At 38.7% G+C, this 18,781-nt stretch overlaps 1 protein-coding gene across 6 annotated transcripts in view; it reads left to right on the top strand.

Annotated features, from left to right (window-relative positions):
• MAGI2 (membrane associated guanylate kinase, WW and PDZ domain containing 2) overlaps nt 1-18,781 on the top strand; it is a 1,438,402-nt gene that overhangs the window by 1,108,801 nt on the left and 310,820 nt on the right. For 4 of the 6 annotated variants that reach the window (XM_043871630.1, XM_043871631.1, XM_043871628.1 and 1 more), the window contains exons 8-9: nt 157-278; nt 2,491-2,673. In XM_043871630.1, coding sequence (XP_043727565.1) covers nt 157-278; nt 2,491-2,673 — 305 coding nt within the window. Of the gene's footprint in view, nt 1-156; nt 279-626; nt 756-2,487; nt 2,674-18,781 lie in introns of all 6 variants that reach the window. The other 2 variants (XM_043871626.1, XM_043871627.1) reach the window with 2 other exon arrangements.

Here is an 18,781-nt window from a genome sequence, read left to right on the forward strand (position 1 = left end):
AGCCGCCCCAGCAGAGGCCTGACTCTCTGCCTGGTGGGGCTTCAACTATAACCATGTAAGGTATCTTGTACTCAGCTGCATTCTGTAGAGCCATCCATCTGTTCTCTTAAATGACTTTGCCCCATTATTACTCTAATTTGAAATTTTATTTTTCAGCCACATAAATAGAAGAACACAGTTTGAAAACCCTGTCCTGGAAGCAAAAAGGAAGCTACAGCAGCATAACATGCCCCACACAGAACTTGGAGCAAAGCCCCTGCAGGCCCCAGGTTTCCGAGGTTAGTACCTGTCAACGCTGAGTGTTTCAAAGGGAAAGACTGTCTCTCAAATCGCCTGCTCTTCCAAATATGCCTTTAGCTCCAGCCCTTTCATATAATTGATTTGCTCTCCCCAAACCGCTTAGTTAGCTTTAGCTGGGTGTTTGCTCTGGCTCTAAAAGCATGTACTTAGCAATCAGGAGGGAAGTTAACACTGGGGCAGCCCTGCAGAGGAATTTATAGCAGGTTGCCAGGTGCAGATGAATGGGTGTGACAGTGATACCGGAAACTGCAGAGATTCATAGAGACTCATAAGTCTGCCCTCACATGACCAAGCACGAGAATGAGGCTTGTTCTCCTTTGTGACAGTAGACAGCTCCTCATCGACAGTACCTAGGCCCAAACCCGCCCGCCCCCTCGCCGCCCGGGAGCGGTCCCGCAGCGTGAGTGACCTGCCTTACTACGGGAGCCCCGTCCCCGGGAGGCCCTGGCGCATCGGTATGTCCTGGGCCGCTTGCTGCACCTGAACTCACCCTGGATCCACGTGCGGGGATGAGATGCTGCACACGCTTCTCACGTCTTAGTGAGCTCTTTCACGTGAAAGCACAAGGGAGGCACTGGTAGTTGGGAGGCCTAGTTATGCCTGCGGATGAATTCACACGCTTTCACTGCAGGACCATCAAGATGAATGTAAAAGTCTCACACGGAACTTCTCTCCAAAGTGTAAACTTTATTTTCATAAAGGAAACATAGGTGGCATTTATATTTTAAAGAAGCCCTCTTTTTCATAAAGATACGGGTGATATGCAAACAATGTAAGGGCTTCTCTGATGGCTCAGCGGTAAACAACCCCCCTGCCAATGCAGGAGATGAGGGTCCGATCCCTGGGTGGTGAAGATGACCCGGAGAAGGAAATGGCAACCCAGTGCAGTATTCTTGCCTGGGAAATCCCCTAAACAAAGGAGCCTGGCGGGCTACCATCAATGGGGTTACAAAAGAGTCAGATATGGCTTAAGGATTAAGCCACAACAAAACAATGTAAAATCCCAATATATGGCCCTCATTACTTTATAGTTTATCCATTACATATCACCCAAAATGGAGCAATAACAGAATACTTAAACTTAGTCACCAGGTACAGTCTGGTTCTCATAAATATTAAATCATGTTACTCAAAATGGAACAACTAAAAATAAATATATATAAATATACTTGACTGTATAGCATTTAAAGCATGACCATTAATAGCATGACTATTATTTTTAAAGCATTTGAAATATATAGGTTGGGAAGATCTCACAGAGAAGGGAAAGACTACCCACTCCAGTATTCTGGCCTGGAGAATTCCATGGACTGTATAGTCCATGGGGTCACAAAGAGTCAAACATGACTGAGTGACTTTCACTCACTCATACTTATTACAGATCATAGCTGGAAACCAAATTACTAGTTAAACCTATATGAGTGGGTTCAAGATCTATTCAGATTATTTGGGTATATAATTTGAATGTGTCAATATATTGCTACTGTGTTACTTTTACATTCATGATTATATTTAGAGATACTGACTTGCCACTTGCTCACATTTTAGAGTATACTAATTACTATCAGGTCAGTAAGAAACAGATTTATCTGGTTATCTTCATAGTATCTTATAAGCAAATGCTAACTCAGTCCCACATCTAGGCATTCTTTCTAATTAATTTAGACATTTGAGGAGGTGCTGACATTCTAGTGCTCCTAGTTTTTGTTAGACAAAATAGTCCATTCTGGCTCTCTAGTCCTCTCCCTTTTGGGCAGGCCCAGCTTCTGACACAAACCTCCTACCTGGACCCTTTCAGAACAAGAGGAATGGATCCACATGTGTCTGGATGATGTGAGGCTTTATCTTTGTCTGCTCAGCCCTTTTTAAGCATAAGAAAGTGAGTTTAGTGAGTAGACGCACTGCCTTGACAAACTGTCTAACCCCAGAAGCTCTGTCACGTTTTCCCGCACTCCCGGGCCGGCTCTGTGTTTGTGGCAGGTGCTCAGAGGTGTGCGCTCACAGTCACACCTGCTTGCGTTTACCGTAATTAGCCCACAGTTGCTCCTGGGGTTGCTGTTCAGTGGCTGATTTTCACCGTGTGAGAACGTGCCTTAACCGCATGCTCTTCCTGTTTTAACCTTCACTGGCCATGTGAGAACGTGCCTTAACCGCCCTGCCCTTTCTCTTTTAACCTTCACCGGCCAGTAGAAAAGCCGCTCTTTACCCGGGATGCCTCCCAGTTGAAGGGAACGTTTCTCAGCACCACACTCAAAAAGAGCAACATGGGGTTTGGATTTACCATCATTGGTGGAGACGAGCCTGATGAGTTTCTGCAGGTGAAAAGTGTGATTCCCGACGGGCCTGCAGCACAAGATGGGAAAATGGAAACAGGTAAGTCCTTTAACACTTTAGAAAATTGTTTTGCAATGTCTTTTCTAAGACAAATGTGAGAAACTTTTTTGTGTGTTTGTAATTTGAAAGTCAAAGGTCACTTCACTGAAGGGAAACCACAAATCACGTCTCCCCTGAATTTAATAACATCAAGTTGAAGTAGTTTGGAACTCTAAATATCATTTTTGTCTCCTTTTTCTGACTGCCCCTCTATTTGCTGGATTCAGTGAACCCTGGAGATTGACACTTTTCTAATTTATTTCTGGAGTCCCTTCTTAGGAATTTGATTAACATTTCATACTTTTCTAGCTTATAAAAAGCTATTGATGTTTTAAAAATCTGTGTTAATCTATAGTATTCTCAGACTAAATTGCCCAGATTAGTTATTTAAATACGCTTGCTTATCTCATAGAAAAAAACTATTAATGGTATTCATCTTTATATATTCCCATACAGTATTTTAATACATAAGTTTTTTCTCTAGTCCTTATGCATTAATTTTCATATGCATGTCCTTGGATGTCTATCAAGTTATGATTAAAATTCATTTAACATGGAAATGCAGAGTCTAATTGTTAAGGGCAAGGAAATATGAAAGGTGCACAGAGGTAGAAAAAATCATAATGAACTAAGTTTGATTTTGCAGTCTGATTTTTAAATTCTCCTACTTGGTCCATGACCTGGAATTAGTCCCATAATTTATGAATACTACTTTCCTTATCTGGAAAATGGAGAAGAAATCAAATTTGATCTTGTATATTTAAAATATTGATTCAAGAATTTTGGAATATTGTTTTTGAAATGTCTTCAGTTCAGTCCAGTCACTCAGTCATGTCCTGCTGTTTGATACCCCATGAACTGCAGCACGCCAGACCTCCCTGTCCATCACCAGCTCCCAGAGTTCACCCAAACTCATGTCCATTGAATCAGTGATGCAATCGAACCATCTCATCCTCTGTCACCCCCTTCTCCTCCTGCCCTCAATCTTTCCCAGCATCAGGGTCTTTTCAAATGTCTTAGAAAATTACAAAATGCAGTAACTATGTTTTACCATTTCACACTTTACTCACCATTGATATAATTTATGGTATTTACTTACTGAAGTCCATGGGTCTTAGATAAATTAAAGAATTACTTCTGAGGAAAAGTTATACCATTTGTATTCTCTATATATTTATTGATTGCAATTCTGTGGATTTTAAAGTGGTTTGTATACGAAGAGACAACATAAAATTGAGGTCTTCATCTGATATTTTTAATTTCAAAGATGACTATTTATTAAATGGTTCCTATGGAAATAACATCTTTTCAGGTTCACCTCCTGAGTATATTTGTCACTGCCACTCACTAGTGAGGAAGGTATTTGATAGATGTTACATTTTCTTAAATTTGAGTAAAGTTTCAAAACTCATCACATTTATCAAATGCTATTATTGTGAAAATCATGTGTACATACTTTTCTAAGAGTAAGTTAGAGAATGTCCAACTCTGCTGCTCCTCTAGTGAGATTTTACTAAACAGTCACACCTTCATGTTGCCCCCAAATCATAGAGAAACATCAAAAGACTCAGTTAAAAAGCATTCTGTCATTTTCAACTAGAATATGAGGAAATAATGGAGTTAATAACCATCTTAGTAGAGGGAAAATGATCCCCAGTGCTTCTGAACTTCAGTGAAATATTTAAGAAACTCATTTCTCTTTTTTTGATCAATATTTTTATTGAAGTATAGTTGACTTACAATTTTGTGTTAATTTCTGCTGTAAAATGATTCAGTTATACATTATTTTTTATATTATTTTCCATTATGGTTTATCATAGGATATTAAATATATTTCTCTGTGCTTGTTGTTTATCCATCCTATATATAAAAACTAACATCTGCTAACCCCAACCTCACTCTTCACCCCTCCTTCAGCCACTTCCCCCTGGGAAACCACTACATCTGTTCTGTATGTCCCTGATTCTGTTTCCATTTCATAGATAAGTTCATTTGTGTCATATTTTAGATTCCACAAATAAGTGATATCATATGGTGTTGGTCTTTCTGACTTACTTCACTTAGATGAAATCTCTAGTTGGATGCATGTTGCTACAAATGGCATTATTTTGTTCTTTTTATGGCTTAGCAGTGTTCCATTGGATATCTGTACCACATCTTCTTTATCCATTCCTCTGCTGGTGGATGTTTAGGCTGTTTCCATATCTTGGCTATTGTGAATAGGTTACTATGAACATAGGGGTTCGTGTGTCTTTTTGAATTAGTTTTGTTTGCTTATATGCCCAAGAGTAGGGTTGTTGGATCATATGGGAATTCTATATTTAGCTTTCTGAGGAAACTATGTACTCTTTTCCAGTGGCTGCACCAACTTATATTCCTACCAAGAGTGTAGGACAGTTCCCTTTTCTCCACATCCTCTCCAGCATTTATTTGTAGACTTTGATGATAGCTATTCTGACCCATATGAGGTGGTACCCGTTATAGTTTTGATTTGCATTTCTCTAATAATTAGCAATGTTGAGCATCTTTTCATGTGCCTATTGGCCATCTTTGCTTCTTATTTGGAGAAATGTCTATTTAGGTCTTCTGCCCATTTTTCATTGGGTTGTTTCATTATTGCTGTTACTGAGCTGTATGAGTTGCTTATATATTTTGGAAAAAAGCCCATATCTGTCATATAGTTTGCAGACACTTTCTCCCATTCCTTAGGATTTCTTTTTGTTTTGTTCATGTTTTATTTCACCCTTTTGCTATATAAAAGCTTATAAGTTTGATTAGGCTCATTTGTTTATTTTGTTTTTATTTCTATCGTCTTGGGAGACTGACCTAAGAAAACAGTGGTACAATTTATGTCAGAGAATGTTTGCCTATGTACTCCTCTAGGCGTTTAATGGTGTCATGTTTTATATTTAAGTCTTTAAGCCATTTTGAGTTTATTTTTGTGCATGGTGAGAAAGTTATGTTCCAACATCTTTGATTTACATGTGGCTGTTCAACTTTTCTAACACCACTTGCTGAAGAGACTTTTCTCCACTGTATGTTCTTGCCTCCTTTGTTGAAGACTAATTGACTATAGATGTGTGGGTTTATTTTGGCGCTCTCTGTTGTATTCCTTTAATCTGTGTTTTTTGGTGCCAGTACCATACCATTTTTGAATACTGTAGCTTTGTACTATTGTCTAAAATCTGGAAGCACTATGCTCCTGCTGCTTCTTTTTCTTCAGAACTGCTTTGGCTATTCTGGATCTTTTATGGTTCCATATGAACTTTAGAATTATTTATTCTAGTTCTTTGAAAAATGTCATAAGTAATTTGATAGAGATCAGATTAAATCTGTAGATTGCTTTGGGAAGTATGATTTTAACAGTATTAATTATTCCAATATAAGAACATGGGATATTTTTCCACTTCTTTTGAGTCACCTTCAGTTGGCAGCCCACTCCAGTACCCTTGCCTGGAGAATCTCATGGACAGAGGAGCCTGGTAGTATACAGTCCATGGGGTCACAAAGAGTCAGACATGACTGAGTGACTTCACTTTCACTTTTACTTTTCAGTTTTCCATATTAGTGTTTGATAGTTCTTAGCATAAGAACTTAGCACAAAATAAGTCTTTTGCTTCCTTGGTGAAGTAACAAACTCATTTCATTATAAAGGACCCAGTTACTTTTTTCTCTCACCCAATCCATTATTCCATGTTTCAGAAATAGAAAAAAGCTTCTTTCAGTGTAAACTTAAAAGACCAAGGGAAGTCCCTGGCAGTCCAGTGGTTAGCGCTCTGCTCTCCTATTGCAGGTAGCACAGGCTCAATCGCTGGTCAAGGAAATAAGACCCCACATGCCACTCAGCAAAAATAAGTAAATAAATAAAAATGCAAAATTAAACGGCATGCATAATAGCGCCTTTTCTCTTTTCATTTATTTTCCTAGCTTGCCATGCCCCTACAGTCTCAGTTAGCCTACTCAACAACAAAGTCAAAGATTTTATTTAGAATTTAGCTGATTTTCTTCTTTTAGGATAATCGCTGAACAGGTCCTAATAAGAAGAGAAGAACCTAGGATTTCATTCTATTCACTATCTCCTATTTATTCTTCTCTTTATTCATTCAACAAACACTTGTTAAGCTCTGGCTTTTCACAGTCATCACTGTCCACCAGGACTACAAAGATGGATATGACAATAGCCAGGCTCTTGAGGAGTTTGCATCTAGGAGGAGTTTTACATAAATAAACAAGTAATTGTAACACAGTGTTAATAGGATGAGTCTGTAATAACCATGGTGTTGGCACTAAGTCAGAGAGTCAAGGGAGGACACAACTGATCTTTCTTAAGTGTGTTTCTAACTAAATAATTTTATTAGGCTTTTTAGGGGTGATAATTTCTCTCATCAGAGAATAATATTGAAATCTACTGCTTATTAGTCAAAAATATTGTGTTCACTTTTAATTGTAGTAGGATTTTAAAATTCCATAAATTACAGTAGAGGGAATGGCTGTTCAGTTGAGCAAATAGTGAATACCCATATGTGACAGGCATTCTGATAATTATTTGGGATGCAAAAATGAGGATACAAATGTTTCTACCCTTAAGAAGTTTATAGTATAGACATAATGAGTGATTTGTTAGTGAATATCTATAACAGTGCAAACAAAAATATGTACAAAGTTCAGAATGAGTACAGAGGAAGGTGGGTTTGATTCATTGTGAAGGGCTTAGGGATGGCCTCACAGAAGATGCTGTCTGAGAGAGTTTTGAGTGTTGAATAAACATTTGCTAGGTGAACAAGTAAAGAGAACCATAGGAAGAAGAAAATAACAATGTGCAAAAGCACAGTAGTGAAGCATACCTAGGAAAAGATTTATATGCCATCTCAGCGTAGGTTAATATTTCACCTTCAGTGGTATCGAGTGTGAGAAGTATCGAGTAAAAAAATCATCATAATCATTTGAATTATGAATTGATGAATTAATGGTAATGATGAATTATTTAGGCTTGTAGCAAACATTAGAGAATAGTGTATGGTCAGATATCCTCAAACAAAAACATGTAAATGCATGAATATCTATATATAAAAGTTTTCTCATATAAGGTTTAACCAATTAGGTGTCAAGATTTACTCTGTGATTGATGTTTTCTTTACTTGTATATTCCTAGAACCTAAAACGGTGCCAAGCAAATAACAGGCACTTAATAAATACTTGTTGGCTGGTTGGTTGGGTGGATGGATGGATGGATGCATGGGAACACTTCAGAAATTTAAAGGTGAAATTTGAATTTTCTGAATTTCACTTTTCCGGTATAGCCCAGTTGATGCTAATTGGACTAATTTTTGTGAGTTTTTGTTTGTTTGTTTGTTTGTTTAGTCGCTAAGTCATGTCCAAACTCTTTTTGCAATCCCATGGACTGTAGCCCACCAGGCTCTTCTGCCCATGGAATTTTCAGGCAAGAATACTTGAGTGGGTTGCCATTTCTACCTCTAGGGGATCTTCTCAACCCAGTCACCTCCTGCATTGGCAGGCAGATTCTTTACTATCAAACCACCAAGGAAGCCCAATAATTTGCCATTAAAGCAAAAACAAACAACTTTTCCAGTTTCTGGATAAAATTTAAAACACATGTATGTGTTAGGGACAAAATTAATGTCTTTTTTGTAATGATTTCATCTATAAATGAACCTCAAGAATCAACAAAAATAGACACCACAGATATAAACAATAAATCATTCGTATTTTAAAAGTGAGCAATTTCATTTGACATTGAAACAAGCATGAAAATATTTTAATTAGCTTTTCTAGCTCTAGATTATCTCTAGTTTAAGCAAAGAGATGTTAATAGTCTGTTTGGACACGAAGAAAAATCTATTCTACTAAAGTTGACTTATGGTCCTGCACTACAGAAACAAGGGTAGGGTGGGAATTCTTTCTCTCTCAGTCAACACTGATTCTAGGAAGCAATGGAGACAGGATAAAGAAGGATACTGTGCCCCCGGCTGCTTCTTAGCAACTAATTGAGCCAATCCCTAATGGTCCTATAATTTTACAGAAGACGTTTTCTTAGAAGAAATTACTGTAGTGCCCAGAAATCATCCCACTTCTGATTATTAAGGATTCAACATATCCCAGCAATCATGTGTAGGCACCAGAGATCCTGAGAACATTCTTTAAATTATTTTAAAACTCAAGATTCATGTAGCAAGGCTTATATAGGAACTGCAGAGTCTAAAAGAGACTTATCTAACATCCACCCATTAAAAAGCTTCCCTCATTACATGATCCTTCGTGTTTTCCCCCAGGCTAAGTTTTGAATCAAGGCTTGTGGTTTTCAACAAATATAGGAGGAAGGAAAGTTGACCTATCCATGAAGTTCTTCTATAGATGGGTTGAATTATGAGATCACTCACAGCCCATTAGTGGTTTTTTTTCCCCCCACCATCTCTTAATAATTACCCATTTAGTTAGTAAAATAGCAAGAAACTGTCCAGGAGACCAACATTCTGACATTGTCTGGCTCCTGGCATTTCTCCATTTGAGTGGATTGAAGTTATTGCTTTTACTGGTTGCTACCTCTTTACTGGCTTTTCTAAAAGGGGCACAAGATTAACTTTGTCCAAATCACTTGGGGAGCATTTTAAAGATGTAGCTTCCTGTGCCCCCAGACCTGCTGATTCCAAGGTTCTGGAAGTAGTGTTGGGAATGTATATTTATGTAATTTTAAAACTTGTAAAAGCAATACACGCACATGATTTAAAAAAAATTGAAATATTTATAATACATAAAAATCTCTTGTGTCCTGTCCCTGTTATCTCAATTTAACAGCTCTTTCTTTTAGAAAGAGATGAAGCTTTAACTCCTGTATCCCTCACCTGTTCTCCTCCAGTTTCCCAACTGAGTTTTACAACTACTTTCGGTAATATTTGTACAAGTTTTGCATTATCATGGCTCTGTAAACTTATTTGCTGACCCCAGTGGTGGTATATCATTAATACATTTTTTTCCCTGTAAATGGCTTTGTGGAGTTTTACTTTGTCTTTCTTTCTTTATTCTTTTTTTTTTTGGCACTATCTTTCTTAAAATGATGCTTTCCCCTCTGGCTTCCCTGGTGGCTCAGCGGTTAAGAATCTGCATGCAATGCAGGAGATGTGGGTTCGATCCCTGGGTTGGGAAAATCCCCTGAAGAAGGAAATGGCAACGCATTCCAGTATTCTTGCCTGGGAAATCCAATGGACAGAGGAGCCTGAGAGACTACAGTTCATGGGGTTCAAGAGTCAAACATGACTTAGCAACTAAACCACCACTTTTTCCCTCAAAGCACAAACATATTAGGTTCTTAAAGGGTCCTCATTTTTCTGGGCATCATTTGTCCTTCTACTCCTCTCTGGGCTGGCTTCTTTCTATTATGTCTTTCCCAAGCAGAGTTCAGGCTTCCCTGGTAGCTCAGATAGTAAAGAATATGCCTGCAATGCAGGAGACCTGTGTTTGATCTCTGGGTTGGGACAATCCCCTGGAGTAGGAAATGACAATCCACTCCAATATTCTTGCCTGGAGAATTCCATGGACAGAGGAGCCTGACAGGCTACAGTCCATGGAGTTGCAAAGAGTCGGAAGCAACTTTCGCTTCACTTCACTTCACTTCAAGCAGAGTCCACTGTTCTCTGTATCCATATCTTCTTTTGTCATGGATACTCATTTTACACCAGCACAGTGCTCATATGTCTTGCAATCTTCGATTGTCTGTATTTAAAAGTTAAACACTGGACAGGTTGCTTGGGAGTTCTGCATCAGTGACAGGGTTTGAAGACTGGTCACATTTTACCTGAGGCTCTTAGGCAGGAGTGGAATAGAAAGTCCATTAAATATTCCTTTTTTTTTTTTTTGGAGACACCTCATCTCCGACTTGAGGTAGATGGTAAGAGCTTTCCATGCAGATGTAGCAGGGCAGATTGTCTATATACTGAATTGTACAAAAAGATTGTTCAGGTTTTACTGCAACATCATGTGGAAAAATCTCAAACTAACTTTTTGGCCAACCCAACACTTGTATCTGATGTTTCCTAATCCCAAGCCTTTCTGTGATTCTGCAAAGCAACTGCGAGTCCTTGTCTATGTTTCTCCTTCCTCCAAAAGCATACTAGAACAGAAAGCAGCACATTCTTTCTATAAAGGGTCAAGTAGTAAATATTTTAGATTTTGTGGACCAGGTGGTCTCTGTCACAGCTGTTGATCTCAGTCATCATGAAATGAATATGGCTGTGCTCCAATAAGACTGTATTTACAAATACAGGTGCAGCAGGCTTTGCTTCGTGGGCCATAGTTTGCCAGCCACTGCTCTAGAATATACCTTCCAAAGCCATAAGACATCAGTTATCATGTCTTTATCCACAGTCCATATTCTAAAATTCCCTTGAGCTGTCTTGTTTTATAAGGGCCCCTCTCTGTCACAATGGTTCCTCTTCTGTTCTCTTCATTGCTGTAGGTTTATTCATTTCAAAGTCTTTGTTAATATATACTTTATTGAAGTATAGTTGACTTACAGTGTTTCAGGTGCACAGCAGGGTGATTCATTGATACATACACACACATGTTATTTTTGAGATTATTTTCCATTATGACCAACCTAGACAGCATACTGAAAAGCAGAGACATTACTTTGTCAACAAAGGTCCGTCTAGTCAAGGCTATGGTTTTTCCAGTGGTCATGTATGGATGTGAAAGTTAGACACTAAAGGAAGTTGAGCGCTGAAGAATTGATGCTTTTGAACTGTGGTGTTGGAGAAGACTCTTGAGAGTCCCTTGGACTGCAAGGAGATCCAACCAGTCCATCCTAAAGAGATCAGTCCTGAATATTCATTGGAAGGACTGATGCTGAAGCTGAAACTCCGATACTTTGGCCCCCTGATGCAAAGAGCTGACTCATTTGGAAAGACCCTGATACTAGGAAAGATTGTTGGCAGGAGGAGAAAGGGACGACAGAGGATGAGATGGTTAGATGGCATTACCGACTCAATGGACATGGGTTTGGGGGAACTCCGGGAGTTGGTGATGGACAGGGAAGCCTGGCGTGCTGCAGTCCATGGGGTTGCAAAGAGTTGGACACAACTGAGTGACTGAACTGAATTGACTGTAGTTCCCTGTGTTGTAAACCTTTGTTGCTTTTTGCATATCTTTTTAATTCTTTTAAGATTTTAAAGTCTTTGTTAAAGGGGATAGCTACGTATGTTCAGTCCATCATCTTGAACTGCAAGTCTTTGAATCTGTATTATTATACCTACTGAAATCTGAGAACCACCACAAGAAGTGGTAGCAGGAAGTCTCCTTTCCCACTTACTGTACAGCTCGGTAAACATTCTCCATCCCAGCCTGACCCTCTCTCAAACAAGCCTATGCTCAGAATTGCTTTGAATGAGTATTTATGAATATTCCTGGGTACTAACTTTTGGGATAGAATTGGTGGCTAGCAGAACAAAGCGGATTAATCTTTATCTTTCATGTCAGGTCAGGGCATTGAACTATGAGCAATTTCACATTTTTTGAGATTTTAACATTCTGAGGTACTCTATCTCATGATTGCATTCTCTGAAATCTTAGCTACCTTTTTGCTTTCTAGGGAACAGCAAAGATTAACCTAGGGCCATGAGTGCTCTGTGGACAGATGACTGCCAGACTCTCAATGTGACAGCTATTACACCTTTAGGGGCCCCCTTCGGAGAAGGCAATGGCAACCTACTCCAGTACTCTTGCCTGGAAAATCCCATGGACGGAGGAGCCTGGTAGGCTGCAGTCCACGGGGTCGCAAAGAGTCAGACACTACTGGGCGACTTCACTTTCACTTTCGGTGCTCAGATGGTAGAGCATCTGCCTGCAGTGCAGGAGACCCGGGTTTGATCCCTGGTTTGGGAAGATCCCCTGGAGAAGGAAATGGCAGCCCACTCCAGTACTCTTGCCTGAAAAATGCCATGGACGGAGGAGCCTGGTAGGCTACAGTCCATGGGGTCGCAAAGAGTTAGCCAAGACTGAGCAACTTTACTTTCACTTTCATTTTAGGTAATAAATCTCCTCTTCATGGTTATCCAGTGGTTTTCCATCCCACCCTACCACAGCGTTCTTTGGCCTTTCCTAACCATTATTAGCTTCTTAGCAGTTTGATAAAATCCTAGAGTTGTTCATTAAACATTTCCTGGGAAAAATCTATATGAATGAGAAAGCTTAAGAGTCAGTTCAGAAGTGTTTTCTGTCTTGTTTTCCTACCTCATAATCAACTTATGCCTAGGGCAGACTTCCTTTTGAATTTTGAGCAAACACTTGTTGGTCTTTCCCAAGATGCCTCTCTTATTGACTTGCTGCCTTATAAAAACATTCTAGTGAATCAGCCCGTTCTTCATTACCACCCACCTCCACAGGCAAGTGTTCATATTTAGGTGATGTGAACCACATAGATGGTCCTGTCAATTGCCAGAAGCAAATTAATGCAATATTATTTTTTCTATTATTTGAAGTATCTGTTTAGTTTTCTAGTGCCACATCACAAACCATACAAAAACTCAGTGCTTTAGAAGCACAATCAAACATTTGCTCATGATTAAACTGGCTTAGAACTCAACATTCAAAAAACTAAGATCATGGCATCCAGTTCCATCACTTCATGGCAAATTGATGGGGAAACAATAGAAACAGTGACAGACTTTATATTCTTGGGCTACAAAAATCACTGCAGCCATCAAAATAAAAGATGCTTGCTTCTCCCTTGGAAGAATATCTATGACAAACCTAGACAGTGTATTAAAAAATAGAGACATCCCTTTGCCAACAAAAATCCATATAGTCAAAACTACATTTTTTCCAGTAGTCATGTATAGATGTGAAAATTGGAGTATAAAGAAAGCTGAGCACCAAAGAATTGATGCTTTTGAACTGTGGTGTTGGAGAAGACTCTTGAGAGTCCCTTGGTCTGCAAGGAGATCCAACCAGTCCATCCTAAAGGAGATCAGTCCTGGGTATTCCTCAGAAGGACTGATGCTAAAGCTGAAACTCCAATACTTTGGCCACCTGATGCGAAGAGCTGACTCATTTGAAAAGACCCTGATGCTGGGAAAGATGGAGGGCAGGAGGAGAAGGGGACAACAGAGGATGAGATGTTTGGATGGCATCACTGACTCAATGGACATAAGTTTGGGTAAACTCCGGGAGTTGACAATGGACGGGGAGGCATGGTGTGCTACAGTCCATGGTGTTGCAGAGTCAGACATGACTGAGTGACTTAACTGAACTGAACTGATTCATTGGAAGGACGGATGCTGGAGCTTAAGTCCCAATACTTTGGCTACCTGATACAAAGAGCTGACTCATTGGAAAAGACCCTAATACTGGGAAAGATTGAAGGCAGGAGAAGAAGAGGGCAATGGTTGGATGGTATCACTGACTCAATGGACATCAGTTTGAGCAAACTGCAAGAGGTAGTAAAGGACAGGGAAGCCTGGCTTGCTGCAGTCCATGGAGTCACAAAGAGTCAGACATGACTGAGAAACTGAACAATAACAAATACTTTCTTGCCTGGAATGGACTGTAGTTCTCATCTGCTCGTCTCACACTGGGCCTCCTGTGCAGCCACCATCACCAGGAGCTCCCCTGGGGCTGGGGTGTGTGAGGTGACTTCATTCACTGCTGATGCCTCTGCTGGGATGGATGTGACTCCTCGGGGCTGGCATAGAATTTCTCTTTCCATGTGGTCTTGACTAGTGGGGTGGCTGAATGGTTTATATGGTGGCTTAAGGGCTCCAAGACACCAAAAGAGAAAGCTGTCAAGCCTTTCAAGGCCTAGCCTGGAACTGGCACAATGTTATAAAATCAAGTCACACGTCAGCCCAGATAAAAGGGGAAGGAAACTAGGCCCCACATTTTGATGAGAGAAGTGGCAGGGAAAAAAAAATTCCCCTTTTCATCTACTGCAGTTTCCTTCCTATGGCTTCTTTGTTTCCGAATTCCTTGAGTTATTCAAGTTCCCTGAAAAAATTATCTTTGACTTTCATGGGCACTCTACCTTCTTACAGTCTTCTGGGAGGTGTTGATAATGCTTTTGCCTTCCAGTTCTCGACTGTGCTATGAATAAATAATAGTGAATTATAATGTCACATCCAGAGATTATGAGCAGCAAAATCACCAGGCCTCTAGCTCTGTCTTTCTCATAAAAATAAAGGAGATGCTTTCAGCAATTTATTTTGAAAGATCTTTAAAATATTCACTCAGATCCAAGTTAGATAAGTTTCTAAATGACCTCTTGATATTAACATCATTTTTGCCTTTTTTAGACATTTATGAGCTTTAGATGCTTCCAAAGAATCTTGTACCCAATAAAACCTAGAAAATAAAATTGAACTTCTAGCCAACTGACCAATACTAATATCTCCAGCAGAGAAGGAAAAAACTGTTTTTTTGTTTTTGTTTTGTCACAATATGTTTACTTTTGATTCTTTCAAAGCACACCTGAGTTTCAGAACCTCACTTCATTTTGTTAAAATCCTAATATTTCCACTGCTAGTGATATATTCTTCAGATCAATAACAGGACATCTCACAGTGAGGGTTGGAGCTACACTGCATACAATTCTAATGAGATGGATGAAACTTGAGCCCATTATACAGAGTGAAGTAAGCCAGAAAGATAAACACCAATACAGTATACTACCGCATATATATGGAATTTAAAAAGATGGTAATGATAACCCTATATGCAGGACAGAAAAAGAGACACAGATGTGTAGAACATACTTTCTATCCACTATTCTTCTTTTATATTGATACGCAGATGATACAGATGTCATAGATGATAAAATACTTGATCTTGGCTACAAACCAAACCACTTGAAAGGACTGAAAATTATTGCACCAATTCTCAAAACCACACCATGCTTCAATAACTCATTAATTTTTTTTAAAGGGAATTTGTAACCCAAATAAACGCCATTGCAGTATTTCTTTTGTTTTTTTACACACTTCTATCTTTTCTCTCATTGTGAATGCCTATATGGTGCTCTTTATACTGTCTTCATATAAAATCACAGTTTAGATAAAAACTCACCTGAGAAGGGATAACTACTGTACAAGCCCTATCCTAGTTCTCATCTGTGCCCCAGGATTAAGAACTTGATTCCCATTTTAACAAAGGTGTAGCAAAGCTTGCTGCTTTTTTTTTCTAGCTTCAGTACTGAGATCCATTTGGATGTCACACAGTGATTATGATATTCATGACCATATTTGTGACCATTGTGTCTACTAACATCATGGCAGTCAGTGCAGTTTAAGTGTGCTTTGTCACATATTATTTGTTAGCTATTCTTCACCAGAACTTTACATGAATTTGCAGTACAGGTTCACTGGCCCGCTAGGAGCTCAAGGAGAAAGTGGGAGGAGCCTCCTCTCAGCCTGAGAGCAGAGCTTAGGATAGTGCTAGATATCCTTCTGCCAGGGATGTTGTTTAGAGTACCCTTATTGGATACAAAATTGGTATTTTAAAAGTTGGAGAGTTTGTTATTTACATTTAACAGAAATGGACTGGAGATTATAGGGTTAACATTTTTTATACTTGCTCTGTGGAGCAAGTTGTTGGTAGTCAGTATATTTACTAGTGAAAGTCATTCAGCCTAAGTTAGATGCATTTGAAATAAAGATATTATCTAAATGCAATTAGGAAGTTTTATCTTTTTAGATCTGAGGCCAAGATAGCCAATACTCTTGCATATAAGTGAACTAAAAGTATCCAGATAGATAACAGAGATCTACCAGATTCTGGAATCTGGATTGGCAGATGTGTTCTTACAGACAATGTCAATTATTCCAGTTCCTGCTGCTCTCTCTCCCTTCACTAATTGAACTGTGCCTTTGGTTCATCAGGAAACAATCTGCTTTTATAAAAGGTGCTTGTTTTTATCTTACCCATCCAGCAGATGAATTGTAATCTCTTGCTATTTACTACCCTTACCCCTACCCAACTGTAAGCTCTCTGAGGTCAGGAACTGAGTCTGACTTGATCATTAACCAACCCCAGGCTTATTTCACTACCAGATATATAGCAAATACTCAACTTGATGGAACAGTGGAATGAGTCTATGCAGCACTGATGTGCTAACATGAACTAAGGAGGCATGTGGAGGCATGTGATTTGTTGATGTATCATAGATTCCTCTGTGATTATTTATGTTTCTTTTAGATAGTTATCTAAAGATTTTCTTTTATAGTTTAACCAAACATTTCATTAGATGAATTATCTACATTCAAATTACTTAGAATAGGACACAACATATGGAATTGCTCAAAACAGTAGTCATTATTAATATATTTTTAGAACTATTTTCTACAAATTGAAAGAAGGCTTAGCATTCTGGGCATAATAGATATATGAAAAGATCTGGAACAGTTTAGACTGTTCCCCCTTTGTACCCAGAAACTAAAATGATTCTGCCTTGAATACATGACAGAACAACTCTTGCTTCTTTAAATAGTTTTTGATTTAAAGAAAATAGCCAACACTTTCAGAATTGCAGTGCCATGTTGACAACCTTTATTCTGTTGATGGACTGGAAGCTGAAATGCTATAGTCAGCCTCTTATGTGTGCACATACAACTGAAAATTAGGCTGTGTACCTTTTGGGTATGCCACAGGATTCCCTGATGGCTCAGTAGTAAAGAATCTGCCTACCATTGCAGGAGATGCAGGTATGATCTCTGTGTCAGGAAGATCCCCTGGAGAAGGAAATGGCAACCTGCTCCAGTGTTCTTGCCTGGGAAATCCCATGGACAGAGGAGCCTGGTGGGCTATAGTCCATGGGCTCTTAAAAGAGTCAGATATGACTTAGCAACCAAACAACAGCCATGAGGATTCTAACACATCTGCTAGATGTTTTTTAGGAGAGTTGTAATCTAGTCTTCATTTGTTTAATGATGGTTCCTCATTTTTCATATATTATAACCCCTTCAAAAATAAAAGCATGTCAATCTTGAATTACAGCAAATAAAAAGAGAAGCCTAGGAAGGGTAAGGTAATTGGAAAATGTATGAGGCAAGATGTTAATATTTCTGTTGAGAGAATAATACACCTGAATTAAATAGGGTGATGGTATATATTCCTACAGATTGTCACATGGGCTTATAAGTATTCAATGAAGAGTTTGATTGTAGATACACACACATATATAGCATCATCTACAGATACATGTACAATGAAAGTGAGAAAAAGAAACAATAAATATATCTTTCATTGTTTCATCAGCTTAGATCTAAGTTCATAATTATAAATCTCTTAGCATTCTAAGCCAGAAGACTTTGCCGAAGTCAATAGGAGATAAATTACCATGCAGACCTTTGTTTATAAGTGTATTTCTTCTGGTTTTTGCAAGCTGCCAGTGAAATTAGAGATGGAGTGTGCTGGAGTCTGCAAATATCAAAACTGCCACAGCTGCAGAAACATTGTTCCTGTATCCAGGGTAATTAGCTTGCCTCTCACATGCTCCAGCTGAGGTTTTGCATGAACTGACAAGAGCACACACAGTAAATCTTGTGTCATCATCTAATTTACTACTTTGTTTGAAATATCCAACTCTGTAAGGTGAATTTTGCATTTCTTAAGGGTGAAAACTATTGTCAGAAGGAAAACATTTCACCACATATATGAGTTATTGACAAAAGAAGTGGGAAATTTGTTTTGTGAAACCAAGATTAATAACCCGGAAATGTCTTCCTCCATATCACCACCTTTGTATATTTCTCCTTTCTTTGTTTTGAAGTGTTGGGTCCTGAAACTTTCACTTCTTTTGCTTCTTTTTCTTTTTTTTCCTATTTTTTCACCTGAAAAAAAGAATACTGGATATATTTTCTTCCATTTTCTTAGAATGAAAATTTTTTCCATGGAAAAAACTGACTTAGATTGTTCCATCTCTAAATTTATTAAGAAGCACTTAACATTCTTTTTAAATTTATTTTTATTATTTTGTATTGGAATATAGTGGATTTACAATATTGTATTAACTTCAGGTATACAGCAAAGTGATTCAGTTATACATACATCCATTCTGTTTCTGATACTTTTCCCATATAGGTTATTACAGAATATTGAATAGAGTTCC

Source organism: Cervus elaphus, chromosome 18 (assembly GCF_910594005.1).
Source record: "Cervus elaphus chromosome 18, mCerEla1.1, whole genome shotgun sequence".
Taxonomy (NCBI): domain Eukaryota; kingdom Metazoa; phylum Chordata; class Mammalia; order Artiodactyla; family Cervidae; genus Cervus; species Cervus elaphus.